Source organism: Suncus etruscus, chromosome X, assembly GCF_024139225.1.
Source record: "Suncus etruscus isolate mSunEtr1 chromosome X, mSunEtr1.pri.cur, whole genome shotgun sequence".
Classification (NCBI taxonomy): domain Eukaryota; kingdom Metazoa; phylum Chordata; class Mammalia; order Eulipotyphla; family Soricidae; genus Suncus; species Suncus etruscus.
The window spans coordinates 66681919-66700212 of NC_064868.1; the positions used below are offsets into that span (position 1 = coordinate 66681919).

Sequence of the window (18294 nt, forward strand, 5' to 3'; positions counted from 1 at the left end):
GGCCTCTTTCTTCCATTTCTCTCCTCAGGTCTAGTATATTCTTGTTGGGTGTCAGTCTGGTTGACCTATCCAGTGTTGACAAAGCCTTGTTAAGGCCCCCCACAATTATTTTGTTGTTATTGATATTATTTTTCAGATTTGTCAACAGTTGTATTAAATATTTTTCTGGCCCCTCATTCGGTGCATATATGTTTAGGAGACTGATTTCTTCCTGCTCTACATACCCCTTGATTAATATAAAATGTCCATCTTTGTCCCTTACAACCTTCCTGAGTATAAAGTTTGAATTATCTGATATTAGTATGGCCACTCCAGCTTTTTATGGGTGTTGTTTGCTTGGATAATTTTTCTCCAGCCTTTTATTTTGAGTTTATGTTTGTTCTAACTATTCAGGTGCGTTTCTTGTAGGCAGCAGAAGGTTGGATTGAGTTTTTTGATCCATTAACCACTCTGTGTCTCTTGACTGGTGCATTTAGTCCATTGACGTTGAGAGAAAGAATTGTCCTGGTATTTAATGCCATCTTTATATCGAAATTCAGTGTGTCTTTTGAATAGTCTTGTCTTAGTTTAGGTCTTTCAGTTTTTCTGTTAAGACTGGTTTTGTATCTGTAAAGTTTCTGAGCTGATTTTTGTCTGTGAAACCATGTATTATTCCGTCAAACTGGAAAGTGAGTTTTGCTGGGTATTGTATTCTGGGCGAGTCATTCATTTCATTCAGTCTTGTCACAATATCCCACCACTGCTTTCTGGCATTGAGCGTTTCTGGTGACAGGTCTGCTGTAAATCTCAGGGAAGCTTGCTTGAACATGATTTCCCCTTTTGATCTTGCTGTTTTCAGAATTCTGTCTCTATCTGTGGGATTTGTCATTGTTACTAAGATGTGTCTTTGGGTGGTTTTTCTGGGGTCTCTTTTGGTTGGTACTCTTCGAGCATGCAGGATTTGATCACATATGTTCTTTAGCTCTGGGAGTTTCTCTTTAATGATGTTCTTGACCGTTGATTCTTCCTGGAAATTTTCTTCCTGGGTCTCTGGGACTCCAATGATTCTTAAGTTGTTTCTGTTGATCTTATCATAGACTTCTATTTTCATCTGTTCCCATTCTTTGACTAATTATTCCATTTTCTGTTCATTTGCTTTAAGTTATTTTTTCCAATCTCTCCTGTTGTATGGAATTGTTATGTATCTCATCTTCCACAGCACCAAGTCTATTCTCAGCTTCTGATACCCTGTCCCAGAGTTTATCCATTTTGTCATTTACTTCGTTTACTGACTTTTTCAGGCCTGTTAGTTGACATGTTATTTCAGTTTGGAGTTTTGTGATTTATGTCTTCATATTTTCTTGGTTCTTATTAGTGTTCTGTTCAACTCTATCCATGTTTTCTTTGAGTTCTTTGAGCATCTTCCATATTGCTAGTCTAAAGTCCTTATCTGAGAAGTTGATTAGTTGGTTGGTCATTATCTGGTCATCAGAATTGTCCTCTCCATTCTCTATGTCTGATGCTGGCCTGCATTGTTTCCCAATTGTCACACCTGTATTGTTGGTTTTTCTACGTGTTGTGGTGGTATTCATTGGCTATATGATGCAGGCAACACACTCCTCTGGCTCCGCCCTTTCTGGATGGGCTGACTTGCCTCTAAGTGAGGGGAGTCCTCCGTGGATGAAGCCTCACACTGGATCAAATATTAAGCCCAAGCATGCAACAGAGAAGACAGTTTGCAGAGAAATGTTTTCTTCTGTGATATAGCACAGTTCTTAGTGTGATTTTTCCTTCTTGTTGCGATGGTGTTCTTTCCTTAGCAAGAGCGCAGGGCCGCGTAGCGAAGCGGTGCGGCTGTGCTCTGCTGGAGCCTCTTTCGCCCCACTCGCAAGAGTTTCACGCAAGAGTACTGTAGACAGACATATACAGGTCGCACTCACAGTTTTTCACAGTTGGGCCCCACTGGGCACGCGTAGTTTCGTGGATTTTCCCTGCCTGATGTCACAAACAGGGACCTGGCTTCTCCAAAGGCTTGCCAGTTTTCCCAGACCTGTTATTTGACCTGAAATTTCAGTTTGGAGTTTTCTGATTTCTATCTTTATATTTTCTTGACTCTTTTTTTTGGGGGGGGGGGCACACCCGGTGGTGCTCAGGGGTTTCTCCTGGCTGTCTGCTCAGAAATAGCTCCTGGCAGGCACGGGGGACCATATGGGTACACCAGGATTCAAATCAACCACCTTTGGTCCTGGATCGGCTGCTTGCAAGGCAAACGCCACTGTGCTATCTCTCCAGGCCCTCTCTTGATTCTTATTATTGTTCTCTTCTATACTTTCTTTGAGTTCTTTGAACATCCTCCATATTGCAACTCTAAACTCCTTATCTGAGAGACTGACTACTTGGTTGGTCATGTTCAAGTCATCAGAGTTGCCATCGTCATTCTCTATGTCTGGCACTGGCCTGCATTGTTTCCCCATTGTCACACTTGTATTGTGGGATTTTTCTAAGTGTTGTGGTTGTATTCATTGGCCAAATGATGTGAATGGCTGGGAAGCGAAGCGGAGCGGCCGTGCTCCTCTAGCTCCACCCTTTCTGGGCTTGTAAACTCACATCCAGGGAAGGCTCCAGGGAAGGCGAGCCATCTGCAGATGAGCCACACACAGGATGAAATCAGGCCGAAAATGGAGCACAGCACAGAAGACAGGCAGATAGGGGTGCTGGCATCCACATTCCAGCAGAGTTCAGTGGCTTCCCCTTTCTGGGCATGTAAGCTCTCCTCCAGGGAAGGCGAGTCCTCCACAGATGAGCCACACACAGGATGAAATCAGGCCAAAAACGGAGCACAGCACAGAAGACAGGCAGATAGGGGAGTTGGCATCTGAGTTCCAGCAGACTTCCTCAATTCTGTCTCTCACTCTGAAGCAGGCAGGATCACCGGCAGGAACGCTGATGAAATCCTGTCTCAGGCACCTGGAAACTGCATGGCCCAAGATGGCTTCTGCGCCCTTCTGGCTCCCAGCAGAAACCAGCAGGAATCAGTGTGTGTACCTCCTGACCCACCTCCGAAGCAGGCAGGATCACCAGCAGAAACACTGATGAAATTCAGTCTCAGGCAGCTGGAAACTGCATGGCCCAAGATGGCTTCTGTGCCCTTCTGACTCCTGGCAGAAACCAGCAGGAATCAGTGTGTGTATGCCCCAACCCTCCTCTGAAGTAGGCAGGATTACCAGCAAAATGCTGATGAAATCCAGTCTCAGGCAGCTGAGAACAGCATGACCCAAGATGGCTTCTGCACCCTTCTCGGTTCTTTCTTTCTTTCTTTCTTTCTTTCTTTCTTTCTTTCTTTCTTTCTTTCTTTCTTTCTTTCTTCTTTCTCTCTCTTTCTTTCTTTCTTCTTTCTCTTCTTTCTTTCTTTCTTTCTTTCTTCTTTCTTTCTTTTTTTCTTTCTTTCTTTCTTCTTTCTTTCTCTCTTTCTTTCTTTCTTTCTTTCTTTCTTTCTTTCTTTCTTTCTTCTTTCTTTCTTTCTTTCTTTCTTTCTTTCTTTTCTTTCTTTCTTTCTTCCTTTTTCTTCTTCCTTCTTCTTTCTTCCTTCCTCCTTCCTTCCTTCCTTCCTTCCTCCTTCCTTCCTTCTCCTCCTTCCTTCCTTCCTTCCTTCCTCCTTCCTTCCTTCCTTCCTTCCTTCCTCCTTCCTTCCTTCCTTCCTTCCTTCCTTCCTTCCTTCCTTCCTTCCTTCCTTCCTTTCTTTCTTTCTTTCTCTTTCTTTCTTTCTTTCTTTCTTCTTTCTTTCTTCTTCTTCTTCTTCCTTCCTTCCTTCCTTCCTTCCTCCTTCCTTCCTTCCTTCCTTCCTTCTTCCTTCCTTCCTTCCTTTCCTCTTCTTTCTTTCTTTCTTTCTTTCTTTCTTTCTTTCTTTCTTTCTTTCTTTCTTTCTCTTTCTTTCTTTCTTTCTTTATTTTTCGTTCTTTCTTTCTTTCTTTCTTTCTTTCTTTCTCTCTCTTCTCTCTTTCTTCTTCTTTCTTTCTCTCTTCTCTCTCTTTCTTTCTTTCTTTTTTTCTTTCTTTCTTTCTTTTTCTCTCTCTTTCTCTCTTTCTTTCTTTTTCGCTCTCTTTCTTCTATCTTCTATCTTTTTTTCTTTGTTCTTTCTTTCTTTTTCTTTCTTTCTTTCTTTCTTTCTTTCTTTTTCTCTTTCTTTCTTTCTTTCTTTCTTTCTTTCTTTCTTTTCTTCTTTCTTCTTTCTTTCTTTCTTTCTTTCTTTCTTTCTTTTTCTCTCTTTCTTTTTCTTTCTTTCTTTTTTTCTCTCTCTCTCTCTCTCTCTTTCTTTCTTTTCTTTCTTTCTTTCTTTCTTTCTTTCTTTCTTCTTTTTCTTTTTCTTTCTTCTTTCTTTCTTTCTTCTTTCTTTCTTTCTTTCTTTCTTTCTTTCTCTCTTTCTCTCTTTCTTTCTTTCTTCTTATATACCCTTCACCAGTGTAACATTCCCATCACCAATACCCCAAGTGTCCTTCCTCCCCACCCCACACCAGCCTGTACTCTAGACAGGCTTTGGTTTGTTTTCTTGATCATTTTCTAATTCTATAAGCTGCTTCATTAAACTATTCAGGTATGTCCCGGCTTTCTTCCTGATGTGTGCTTATAAAGCTATAAATTTTCCTCTCAATACAGCTTTTGCTGTTTTCCATAGATTCTGATAGTTTGTGTCTTCATTGTTATTTGTTTCCAGGAAAGTTTTGATTTTCTCTTTTATTTCATCTGAGACCAACTGGTCATTCAGTAGTAGGCTGTTTAAAGCTGTTTAATTTCCAGGTGTTAAAGTTTTTCTTCTGTGTCTCTTTGTAGTTCACATCTAATTTCAGAGCCTTGTGGTCAGCAAAGATAGCTTGCAAAAGTTCTATCCTCATGATATTATGGAGGTATGTTTTATGTGCCAGCATGTGGTCTATCCTGGAGAATGACCCATGTGCATTGGAGAAGAATGTATTTCAGGTTTCTGGAGGTGAATTGGCCTATATATATCTACTAGGCCTCTTTCTTCCATTTCTCTTTTCAGGTCTAGTATATATTTGTTGGGTTTCAGTCTGTTGACCTATCAAGTGTTGACAGGGCCATGTTGAGTTCTCCCAAAATTATCATGTTGTTTTTGATATCCTTTTTCAGATTTGTCAACAATTTTATTAAATATTTTTCTGGTACCTCATTGGTTGCTTATATGTTTAGGAGAGTGATTTTTTCCTGATTTACATATCCCTTGATTAGTACAAAATTGTCCATCTTTGTCTCTTACAACATTTACGAGTGTAAAGATGGTGTCATCTGATATTAGTATGGCCACTACTTTTTAAGGGTGTTGTTTGCTTGGATGATTTTCCTCCAGCCTTTTATTTTGAGTCTATATTTGTTCTGACTATTCAGATGTGTTTCTTGTAGGCAGCAGAAGGTTGGAATCAGTTTTTTGATCCACATAGCCACTTTGTGTCTTAACTGGTGTATTTAGTTAATTGACATTGAAAGAGATAATTATTATGGGATTTAGTGCCATGATTGTGCAGAAGTGTGTTGTGTATATTGGTCAGTCTTGTCTTAAATTGGACCTTTCAGTTTTTCTTTTAAGGTTGGTTTTGAGTCTGTAAAGTTTCTGAGCTTTTGTTTATCTGTGAAGCTATGTATACTTCCTTCAAACCTGAAAGTGAGTTTTGCTGAGTGCAGTGTTCTAGGTGAAGACTTTATTTCACTGAGTTTTGTCACTATGTCCCACCACTGCCTTCTGGCCTTGAGAGTTTCTTTTGACATATTGCTATAAATCTCAAGGATGCTCCCTTTAATGAATTTCTCTTTTTGATCGTGCTGCTTTCAATATTCTGTCTATCTCTGTGTAATTTGTCATTGTGACTAGAATGTGTTTTTCCTGGGGTCTATTTTAGTTGTTACTCTTTTTTTTTGGTTTTTGGGCCACACCGGCGGTGCTCAGGGGTTACTCCTGGCTGTCTGCTCAGAAATATCTCCTGGCAGGCACGGGGGACCATATGGGACACCGGGATTCGAACCAACCACCTTTGGTCCTGGATTGGCTGCTTGCTAGGCAAACACTGCTGTGCTATCTCTCCGGGCCCTTAGTTGTTACTCTTAGGGCATGCAGGATTTGATCACATTTATTTTTTTAGCTCTAGTAGTTTTTCTGTGATGATGTTCTTGACTGTTAATTCTTCCTGGAGATTTTCTTCCTGGGTCTCTGGGACTTCAATGATTCTTAAATTGTTTCTGTTGATATTATCAAAATTCTATTTTCATTTGTTCAATTTCTTTGAATAATTTTTCCATTGTCTTGTCATTTGCTTTAAGGATTTTCTCTTCTCTATATGGAGTGTTATGCATCTCATCTTCCAGCTCACTAATTCTATCCTCAGCTGCTGTTACCCTGCTGCAAAGGTTTTCCACTGAGTTTTTCAATTCTTCTATTGAGTTTTTCAGATCTGCTATTTGACCTGTAATTTCAGTTTGGAGTTTTCTGAATTCTATCTTTATATTTTCTTGATTCTTATTAGTGTTTTGTTCAATTCGATCTATGCTTTCTTTGAGTGCTGTGAACATCCTCCATATTTCATCTAGAAACTACTTATCTGAGAAACTTAACTAGGTGCTTGGCTATTTTCGGGGCATCAAAGTTGTCATCTTCATTCTCTATGCCTGGTGTTTATTTCTGTTGTTTTCCTATTGTCACACTTGTATTGTGGGTTTTTCTACGTGTTGTGGTGGTATTCATTGTCTAGGTGATGTGGTCGGACTCGCACTGAAGTGGAGCGTCTGTGCTCTTCTGTCTCCACCCTCTGTTGGCAGGAAAACTCACCTCAGGAGAAGGCACACCCTCAGGGATGGACGCCAGAGAGGATCAAATTTCCCAGGCTGAAACAAACAGTGTGAAGTCCCAAGATGGATGCTGTGCTTCAGAGACACAGTAGAAGAGCTAATTCCACAGGCTCTGGCCAGTGACGACTTACCTCAGGAGAAGTCACATCCTCAGGGAAGGATTCCAGAGAGGACAAAGTTCCCAGGCTGAAGCAAGCATAGTCAAGGTCCAAGATGTAGGCTGTGCTTCCGAGACACAGCAGAGAATCTAATTCCACAGTCTTTGGTCAGGGATGACTCACCCCAGGAGAAGGCACGCCCTCAGGAAAAGAAGCCAGAGAGGATAAAGTTCCCAGGCCGAAGCAAGCAGAGTGAAGGCCCAAAATGGATGCTGTGCCTCAGAGACACAGCAGAGCAGCTAATTCCACAATCTTTCGGCAGGGAAGACTAACCTCAGGAGAAGGCACACCCTCAGGGAAGGATACCAGAGAGGATCAAAGTTCCCAGGCTGAAGCAAGCAGTGCAAAGACCCGAGATGGATGCTGTGCTTCAGAGACACAGCAGAGCAGCTAATTCCAATGTCCAGTCTATTGAGGTCTAGGCCAAGTCACTATGCCAAGTGTTCAGAGTGTAAATCCCCATTGCAGTATAAAATTTTGTGCATTTCTATCTTTATTAGATAAGAACTTGCTTGCATATGTAAACATTTCCCATTTTGATGTGCCTATGCGAAGGAACAATGGCACAAGCTATTACTGGTGCATGTTGTGGCTGAGGTAACAAGACCAACAACTCACATCACTTTTTTCTTACATGAACTCTAAGCAGAGAATTATCTACTAGGATTCTGTACTAAACAGACCCCGAAGATGGGGAAAATTGCTGCTTCAGAAGAAGATATTCGATAAAGTTTATGCCTGGTAATGGAATAGATATAAATAGATATTCAGAGGAGATGTATATGTCCCCTTTATGTCTTTTGAAATAGTCAGAGGAGAGGTAAAATCCTGATTGCAGTTTCAACCTGTGGTTTTGTGGAGTCTAAAGAAAATGGCTCCTAGCAGTCACATATCAGAAAATGTCCTCAAGCAGGGGACTTCTCAGCAACCAAATCTGGTTGAAAGCAAAATTGAAAGGGGATGGAGGAAAAGGGACTCCTGAGATCCAATCAAAAGCAGCAGAGTATCGGTTTCTTCTCAGGCTGAGAATCTGTCTTTTCACTTTGGGAGCTGGTTGGCATTTGGCTGGGATGGGGAGAATGTTCTGTTTCATGAGGAGTTAAGGACTGAGGGTAAAAACGATTAAATGTGGGGAGAGGACATAAAGGGCTTGAAAAGGGTTTGTAAGGTGGTAAGCAAAGGGGGACATTGGAGTTATCTATGATAGGGGAGAACAATATACAACACAGTCATTATATCTATTACAGATGGACATTAGACTTTGGTATGGCAAACACATACACTCATGAGCAGACATTGGCAGAAACAGAAGATTAATCCATGGGTTACTTTTGAAAAGCTGACACAGGTGATATGGGACAGAACAGTTGAAAAGAAAAAAATGTAAAGCTGGCAAGTCTGTAAAGGTGTTCTATTTTTAGGCCAATCATGGTTGGTGAGGATGAACTTTACTGAAGAAAGACTTCATGGATTAGTTTGTATATAGAGCCTTCTTAAAAACAATCATAATTTCAAGTCTAAAAAGCTAAGTGATATATTAATGAGGACTGTATGGGGAGTCTATACCATGGAATTTATATCTATTACAGACAGACATTAGACATTGGCATGGCAAACTTATACACTCGTGTATATATCAATAGACACTAAGGATTGATTCATGGGTTGCAATCAAAAAGCTGATCCAAGTGAAAAATAACAGAATTCTTTAACAAAATAAAATAAAATAAATATAAATAAATTAAAGCCAGCAAGTCTACTGTAAAGTTTTCCATTTTCTGGACCATTCCTGGTTGGTGAAGGTAAACTTTACTGGGGAAAGGCTTGTAGATTAGATTGTGTATAGAGCCTTCCAGAAAACTAAGTGATATGGTATTGAGCACTGTATAGAAAGTTTATACCATGAAATATTGTCCAGAGGGTCTAGAGCATCCCTTTTATTTTCCTAAAAGCAATCTAAAATTATTAGCATTATGGTATCATTGTAAATTAGCTACAATTTTCCACCACTCCCTGCACCCACCTGTCTTACCCTGTAGGACAGATAACCTGTGCTGGCCCTAGCCCCCAGGAGGGTGGTAGGGGAGATAGAAATGAGAAGAATATTCTATGGTCCCATTAAAATTCCATTTAGGAATACTCTCAGATCTTCTTGAGTCTTATGGCTATCTGTTTAATGGTTTCTTTGAGTTCTTTGAACATCCCCCCACATTGCCTCTCTAAACTCCTTAACAAAGAGGCTACATAGATGAGCATTTTTTTTCAGGACTTCAGAGCTACATCTTCATTATCTGCACATTGTGGGGTTCTATGTTGTTTTCTCATTGTGACCTTTGGCGTGTGATATTTTTTATATGCTGTGCTGGCATTTATTGACTAGAATAAATATGCAGCCAGGAAGTGGAGTGGATTAGCCATGTTATCTCATTGCACCAGTCTTGCCAGCTCTTCAGCAGACAGTTGGGACACACTTGCCTCCAGCTCTTCCTGTTGTGAGGCTAGGTCACCAAGTTGTGCTGATTTCTGCAGGTCCAAGCAGAGTATTGGGGCACCCTTTCCTCCAGCTTCTCCCAAGATGAGTATTTTAATAACATAATCAATATGGAGCCAAAAAATTAATAGAAGGCACATTTCACCAAGGAAATGCTAGATGTAAAATAGAATTTGAACTACAGTTGTAACTGTATGCACGATCTCTTGAACAAAGTAATCAATTTGTTTTACTTTTGAAATATTTTATAGATTATTTTGTTCATGAAAAAATTAAATAATACAAAAGCATTCTACAGTAGGGTGTGTGTTAAAGTCTGAAAAATTATATGAATATGATTTTTGATACTAATGTATTAAAAATAAAACAATTGTTTTATGTTAGCTTAATTAATAAAATGTTCTATTATACTGTGTATGCACCTATGCATGTATGCATTAGCTTTGGAGTCAGGACTTACTTCTGAATCTTTTAGGAGTCATGCCTGGCATTACTCAAGGCATACAGTGTTGAATTTCAAGTCTTGCCCAATGTATTATCTTTTTTGATTCATATTTATTTTTCTGTCCCTGATTGAGATTTTGAAAAGTAATTTCTTTATTTGAGCATGATGGTTAGAAACATGTTTGTAGTTGTGTTTCAGTCAGAAAATGTACACTTTCATTTTTAAATTCATGTGTAGAGCAACAATTATTATTTTAGTGCCCAGAATTGCTATATTTTTCACATTTAAAATTTCCTTTTGTATTTTTCTTATAAAGACATGGATTGGGAATCGAAGAAGAAAATATCGTTTAATGGGTATTGAGGTTCCACCTCCAAGAGGAGGTCCTGCTGATTTTTCTGAGCAGCTGGATTCTGATTCTTTGTGTGCATTCACACCGGGAGAAGATGGTACCGAAGGAGAAGATAATGACAGAAATGATGGAATATCCATCTGTTTGTCTGAAGGAAGCTTCCAAGGTATTTCATATGCTGTATCTTTTAAAAAGTAGTTTTATAAACTTTATGTTTTATTTCCTTTCATCTTACTTTAATTAAAATAGTGTTAAAATATGTGGCTAGACATTTGTAAAGAATTATTTTTATTTTATTTTCTTAACAATGCTTGTATATAACTTATACGTGATGTTTTAATATGATGTGGACAATGAAATGATTATAACAGTAAATCTATTTAAAATATCCAAGGGACTCCAGAATTAATATTTTTGATTATAGTGAGATTACATAAAATGTATTTACTCAGCAAATTTCTAGTATACAAGATATTATTGATACTATAACCAACTTGTTGTATATTTTATCTTTCCACTTATTCTTCCATTATAATTCTAACTCAGTCCCTGTTAAAAAATATTTCTTCCTGGGACCGGAGTGGTGGCAAAAGTGGTAAGGCATCTGCTTTGCATGTGCTAGTGAGGACAGACCATGGTTCAATTCCCTGGCATCCCAATGGTCACCCAAGCCAGGAGTGATTTCTGACAACATAGCCAGGAGCAACCCCTGAGCTCACAGAGTGTGGCCAAAAAACCAAAAAAATTTTTTCTTCCTTTTCTGTCCCCCTTGAGTAAAACAATTAATTATACTTTTACCTTATGCTTCTATGTTTATGCTATTTTGTTTTTATTTATTTGTTTTATATTCCTCACAGTTAAGTGAGTTCACAGTTTTCTTTTTCTACCTCACTTATTTTCTATTTTTTTGGGGGGGCCACTCCTGTTTGATGCTCAGGGGTGACTCCTGGCTAAGCTCTCAGAAATTGCCCCTGGCTTGGGGGAACCATATTGGACGCTAAGGGATTGAACCGCGGTCCTTCCTTGGCTAGCGCTTGCAAGGCAGAAACCTTAACTCTAGCACCACATCACCAACCCCACCTCACTTATTTCACTAAGTATTATATCCTCTAGATTCATTCATATCATTGCATATGGCAAGATCTCTAAATAAAACTATACAATATTTCTTTGTATAACAGACAATTTTATTTATTTATCTGTTGAAAGAAAGTTGTTTCCTTATATTTTCTACTATGAATAACGCTATAGTAAACATGGAATGATGTTGATCACTTTTTGAAGAAGACATTTTATTTTTCTGAGTGTATACCTAGAAAAAAGAACTGTGATCATGTTCTCCTATTTTCAGTCATTTGGAAAGCCTCTATAAAAATTGTCAGTAATGGATATACTAATTTATATTACTTTCAATGGTGTGAATTCCCATTCTGACCAAACCTTGTGCTTTATCTTTTTTTAATCTTCTTCTTCCCCAAGCCTCTCACCTATACTCTAGACAGGTTTAATATTTCCCTCATTCATTCACATTGATATGATAGTTCCCAATGCAGTTATTCCTTTATCTGCACTCATAACTCTTTGTGGACAGCTTCATGTAATGAGCAGGAAGTTCCAGCCCTCCTCTCTTATGTCGCTGAAAATTATTGCAAGAATGTATTTTATTTTTCTTAAAACCCATGAATGAATGAAACTATGCTGCATCTATCTCTTTCCCTCTGACTTATTTCACCAGCATAATATATTCCATGTACATACATTTATAGAAAAAATTCATGACTTCATCTCTCCTGAAGCTGCAAATTTTCCATTGTGTATATGTACCACATTTTCTTTAGCCATTGATTTGTTGAAGGGAAACTTGGTTGTTTCCAGAGTCTGGCTATTGTAAATAGCGCTGCAATGAATATAGGTGCGAGGAAGGGATTTTTTTTAATTATATTTTTGTGTTCCTAGGATATATGCCTAGGAGTGGTATAGCTGAATCATATGGGAGCTTAATTTCCAGTTTTTGGAGGAATATTCATATTGCTTTATATAAAGGTTGGTCAAGAAGGCATTCCCACCAGCAGTGAATAAGAGTTCCTTTCTCTCCACATCCCCGCAAGCACTGCTTGTTCTCATTTTTTTGTGATGTGCACCAATAGCTATGGTGTGAAATGGTACAACATTGTTGTTTTGATTTGCATTTCCCTGATGATTAGTTAGAAAAAAATGTGCAGCATTTTTTTCATGTGCCTTTTGGCCATTTGTATTTCTTTAGTTTTTCTAAGTGTCTGTCCATTTCTTCTTTCCATTTTTGATGAGATTAGATGTTTTTTTTCTTGTAAATTTCTGTCAGTGCCTTGTATATTTGGAATATTATCCCCTTATCTGATGGGCATTGGGTGAATAGTTTCTCCCACTCAGTGGTGGCTCTTGTATCCTGGGCACTGTTTCCTTTGACGTGCAGAAGCTTCTCAGCTTAATATATCCCCATCTGTTTACCTGTGCTTCCACTTGTTTGGAGACGCAGTTTCCTTTTTGAAAATGCTTTAGTCTCAATGTTATGGAGAGTCTACCTACATATTGTTCTATATACATTACGGTTTCAGGTCTGATGTCAAGGTATTTAATCCATTAGGATTTTAGCTTCATACATGATGTTAGCTGGGGGTCTGAGTTCGCTTTTTTGCAAGTGGCTATTCAGTTGTGTCAACACCACTTGTTGAAGAGGCTTTTCTTGATCCATTTAGGATTTCTTGCTCCTTTATCAAAAATTAGGTGATTGTATCTCTGGGAAATATTATTTGAGTACTCAACCCTATTCCACTGATCTGAGGGTCCGTCTTTATTCCAATACCATGCTGTTTTTGTAACTATTGCTTCGTAATACAGTTTAAAGCTGGAGAAAGTAATGCCTCCCATATTCCTTTACCCAATGATTAATTTAGCTATTCGAGGGTGTTTATTGTTCCAAATGAATTTCAGAAGTGTTTAATCCACTTCTTTAAAGAATAACATGGGTAACTTTAGAGGGGTCACATTAAATCTGTATGTGCTTTGGGGAGTATTACCATTTTAATGATGTTAAAAATGCCAATCCATGAGCAGGGTGTTTCCATTTCCACGTGTCCTCCCTTATTTCTTGGAGCAGGGTTTTATAGTTTTCTTTGTATAGGTTCTTTATGTCTTTGGTTAAGTTGACTCCAAGATATTTGAGTTTGAGTGGCACTAATGTGAATTGGAATTGTTTTCTTTTATTTAATTATTATCTTTATTTAAAATCCTTGATTACAAATACAATTGTGATCTGGACCTTCCAGCCCTCCTCTCGTTTGTCTCTGGGAATTTTTGTAAAAATTACTTTTATTGTTCTTACAAAAACATAGCTGAGGGAGACTATTCTCTCCGTCTGACTTATTTCACTCAGCATAATAGATTCCATGTACATCCATGTATAGGAAAATTTCATGACTTCATTTCTCCTGACGGCTACATAACATTCCATTGTGTATATGTACCACAGTTTCTTTAGCCATTCATCTGTTGAAGGGCATCTTGGTTGTTTCCAGAGTCTGGCTATTGTAAATAGTGCTGCAATGAATATAGGTGTGAAGAAGGGATTTTTGATTATATTTTGTGTTCTTAGGGTATATCCCTAAGAATGGTATAGCTGGATCATAAGGGAACTCCATTTCTAGTTTTTAGTTGAATCTATATATCGCTTTCCATAAAGGATGGACTAGACGGCATTCTCACCAGCAGTGAAAAAGGGTTCCTTTCTCTTCAAATCCCCACCAGCACTGCTTATTTTCATTTTTTTGGCCATTTGTATTTCTTCTTTGAATAATTGTTTGTTCATTTCTACTCCCCAGTTTTTGATGGGGTTAGATGTTTTTTTCTTGTTAAGTTCTGTTAGTACCTTGTATATCTTATTTATTAGCTTCTTATCTGATGGGTGTTGGGTGAATAGTTTTTCCCATTTTATGGGTTGTCTTTGTATTCTAGTCACTATTTCCTTTGAGGTGCAGAAGCTTCTCAGTTTCATATAGTCCCATCGATTTTTATCTCTGTTTGTTCGAAGAGTGTTGTTTTTTTCCTTGAAGGTACCTATAGACTCAATGCCATGGAATGTTTTACCTATGTAGTTTTCTATATATCTATGGTTTTGGGTCTGGTATCAAGGTCTTTAATCCATTTGGATTTGGCCTTTGTGCAAGGTGTTAGATGGAGTTCTGAGTTTGCTTTTTTGAATGTGGCTAAACAGTTCTCCCTATACCACTTGTTGAAGAGGCTTTATTGCTCCATTTTGCATTTCTTGCCCCATTATCAAAAGCTCATTGGTTGTATGTCAGGGGAACATTCTCTGAATATTCAGTCTATTACATTGATCTAAGGGTTTATCTTTATTCCAGTACCATGCTTTGTACTATAATTTAAAGATGGGGAAAGTGATGCCTCTAATATTATTTTTCCTAATGGCTGCTCTAGCTATTCGTGGGTACTTATTTTTCCAATGAATTTCAGGAATATTTGATCCACTTCCTTTAGAAATGTAATATGTATTCTTATTGTTATTTAGAAAGGGTGGTTGGACTCTTGAATTATTTGTTTTTTACTCCAATTAAATATGGCTTTCTTTTTACATATATAAATTTATATATATAAATCACATCTGTGAAGGAAGAACTTCTGTTCTTCAGTTTGGGGACGGATCTTTATTTCCAGTATAATATGCATCTCTATCATGTCTTTCTCTGTCTCCACTTATGTGAAAGTTCTCCATCTCTTGTTTTTCCTCTCCAGCTTGTTTTGGAATATTCACTGGCCCTATTTTAGATCAGCTTACCCTTTCCCCTCAGAATTAAGGTGTGAGGAATTATCTACACTGGACTAGATGATATTTCCATCAACAGTGAATTAGACACCCTTTCTCCCCTCATCCATGCCAGCACTTTTTTTCCTTGTACTTTGTGACATATGCAATTCTATATGATGTGAAATGATACCTCATCATGTTTTTATTTACATGATCATGATGTGGATCATATTTCCATGAAGATTTTGGCCACCTGTATTTCTTCTTTGAGAAAATGCCTAATCATTGTTTCTCCCCATTTTTGATAGGGTTAGATGTTTATCTCTTACAAAGTTCAATCACTGCCTTGTATATCTTAGATCTTAACCCTTTATCTTATGGGGCTTGTATTCTTTGAAGTTCAGAATCTTCTGAATTATTGTTGTTGTATTTGTGTAGCTTTGCCTCAACTTTCTTTATCCGTGGTATTTCATTTTTAAGATGTCTTTAGTATTAATATACTGGAGTTTTCTGCCTATATTTTCTTCTATGCACCTTATGATTTCAGATTTGATTTTACATTTTTATTCCACTTTGATTTGACCATTGTATATGGTAAAAATTGGCCTGAGTTCATTTTTTGCATGAAATTGATCAGTTTTTCTAGCACCAATTATTGAAGAGGTTTTCCAGTTCCATTTTTTATTTTACTCCTTCATAAAAATGTTATTGTTCCTGAACCTGTGGGTCCATTTCAGGGTATTCCAGTCTAATCCATTGATCTGAGGTACTGCTTCTATTCCAATATCATGCTGGTTTTTTTTTAAATAATGATTGCTTTATAATACATTTTAAAGTTGGAGAAAACGATGCCTCCATCTTATTTTTACCAAGCAATGTCTTAGCGATTCCTGGACATTTATTGTTCCAAATAAACTTCAGGAGTGCCTGATCCACTTCTTTCATATATGTCATGGGTATTCTTAGAGAGATTGCATTCAACCTGTACAATGCTTTGTGAAGCTTTGTCATTTTAATTATGTTAATCCTACCAACCCATTAGCAGAGCATATATTTTCATTTCTGTTTGTCTTCTTTTATTTCTTGAAGCAGTGTTTTATAGATTAGTTGTATTGCTTTTTTACCTCTTTAGTTAAGTTGAATCCAAGGTACTTGATTTTATAAGGCACAATTGTGAGTGGGATTGTTTTTCATGATTGTTTCTTCTCTTTCATTATTTCTATATAAAACACTATAGATTTATATATTTTAATTTTGTAGCCTTCTACTTTACTATATAAATATATTGTATCTAGAAGTGCTTGGTTGATTCTTTATGATTTTTTAAATATTGTATCCTGTCATTTGCAATTAGTGAGATATTGATTTTTTCCTTTCCTTTGCATGTCCCTGAATAATTTTCTTTCTTGATTGCTATGACAAGTGCTTTCAGTACTATTATGAATAAAAGTGTTGAGAGGGGGAAATTGGTTAGTATTATACCTTAGAGGAAAGATGTTTAGTTTGTCTTCATTGAGTGTAATATTTTGCCCAGGGCTTGTTTAAATTTCATAGACTATAATAACTTTTTTCTTCCATTCCCATCTTGTTGAGAGTTTTTATCATAAATGGGTATTGGACATGGTCAAATTATTTTTCTGCATATATTTATATAATCCTATTATTTTTTATCATTCTTTTTGTTGATATGGTGTATTATCTTGTTTGAATTACATAAGTTAAACCGTCCTTGCATCTCTGAAATCCTTAGAGAATCATTGGATCCTACTTGGTAGAATTTTGTAGAAGATCGTTGCATCTGTGTTAATCAAGGAAATTTTCCTGTAGTTCTCTTTATTGTAGTACCTCTCCTTTTTTATCAGTGTGTTGTTAGTTTCATAGAAACTATTTGGGAGTGTTTCTCTTTCTTCAATTTCCTGGAAGATCTTGAAAAGGATTAGCAGTAAGTCCTCTTTAAAGGTTTGAAAGAATTCACTAGTAATTCCATCTGGGCCTGAATTATTGTGTGAAGGAAGCCTTTTGATCGTAAGTTTCATTTTCTCATAAGTGATAGCTGTGTTCAGATATTCCAGTTCATTTTGGTTCAACCATGGGAAGTTATAAGAGTTCAAAAATTATCTATTTCTTCCAGATTTAATTGCTTTGTAGCATATAATTTCTCAAAGTAATCTCTGATTACTCTTTACTCTTTAAATTACTGCATTATCTGTAGTAAATTCACCTTTTCATTTCTAATTGGGTTTATAACGTTTCTCTTTCTTTGTGAATCTTGATAGTGGTTATCGATCTTGTTTACTTTTTCAGAGGACCAACTCTTACTTTCATTGACCCCCTTGGATTGTTTCTTTTTTGTTTTGTTTTGTTTCCAGTTTTAGTTCACTAATTTCTGCTTTCAACTTTGTTACTTTCTCTGTCTGCCTATTTTGATTTCATTTTGTTGCTTTACAAAAAATTTTTGGCCATGTCATTAAATTGTTTATGTAAGTTTTCTTTCTTCCTATGAATGCTTGAAAAGCTATAAATTTTCCTCTTAATACTGTTTTTGCCATGTCCCAAAATTATGATAATTCTTGATTTTTTCTCATTTGTTTCCCGAATCTTTTTATTTCTTCCTTGATTTCATCTCTTACCCACTTGCTATTCAAATTAGAGCTGTTTAATTTACAGGTTTAAATTTTTTCTCAGTGTTTGTTTGTAATTCACTTCTAATTTCAGTGTATAATGATCTGAGAAGGTATTTCATACAATTTTTATTCTCTTTATTTTATGGAAGTATGTTTTGTTGCCTAATATCTGGTTTATCCTACATATTCCCATGTGCATTGGAAAAGAATGTTTTTTTTGTTTGTTTGTTTTTGGTTTTTGGGCCACACCCGGCAGTGCTCAGGGGTTACTCCTGGCTGTCTGCTCAGAAATATCTCCTGGCAGGCACAGGGGACCATATGAGACACCGGGATTTGAACCAACCACCTTTGGTCCTAGATCGGCTGCTTGCAAGGCAAACACCGTTGTGCTATCTCTCTGGGCCTGGAAAAGAATGTTTATTCAGCTCTTGGGGAATGAGGATCCAGATATATATCTACTAAGCTACTCTTTTTCCATTTCTTCCTTCAGATCCATTATCTATCTTGCTTCAACCTTCAGTGTTGAAGTCTTCCACTAATATTGCTATTGATGCATTTCTATCAGAAATTGTTTTAAATAATTTCTGGCTCC

At 37.3% G+C, this 18294-nt stretch overlaps 1 protein-coding gene across 1 annotated transcript in view; it reads left to right on the forward strand.

Moving 5' to 3' along the window:
* The window catches only part of HDX (highly divergent homeobox), a 316379-nt gene that overhangs the window by 163789 nt on the left and 134296 nt on the right, over positions 1-18294 (forward strand). Inside the window, exon 6 of the mRNA XM_049766600.1 lies at positions 10242-10443. Coding sequence (XP_049622557.1) covers positions 10242-10443 — 202 coding nt within the window. The remainder of the gene's footprint in view (positions 1-10241; positions 10444-18294) is intronic.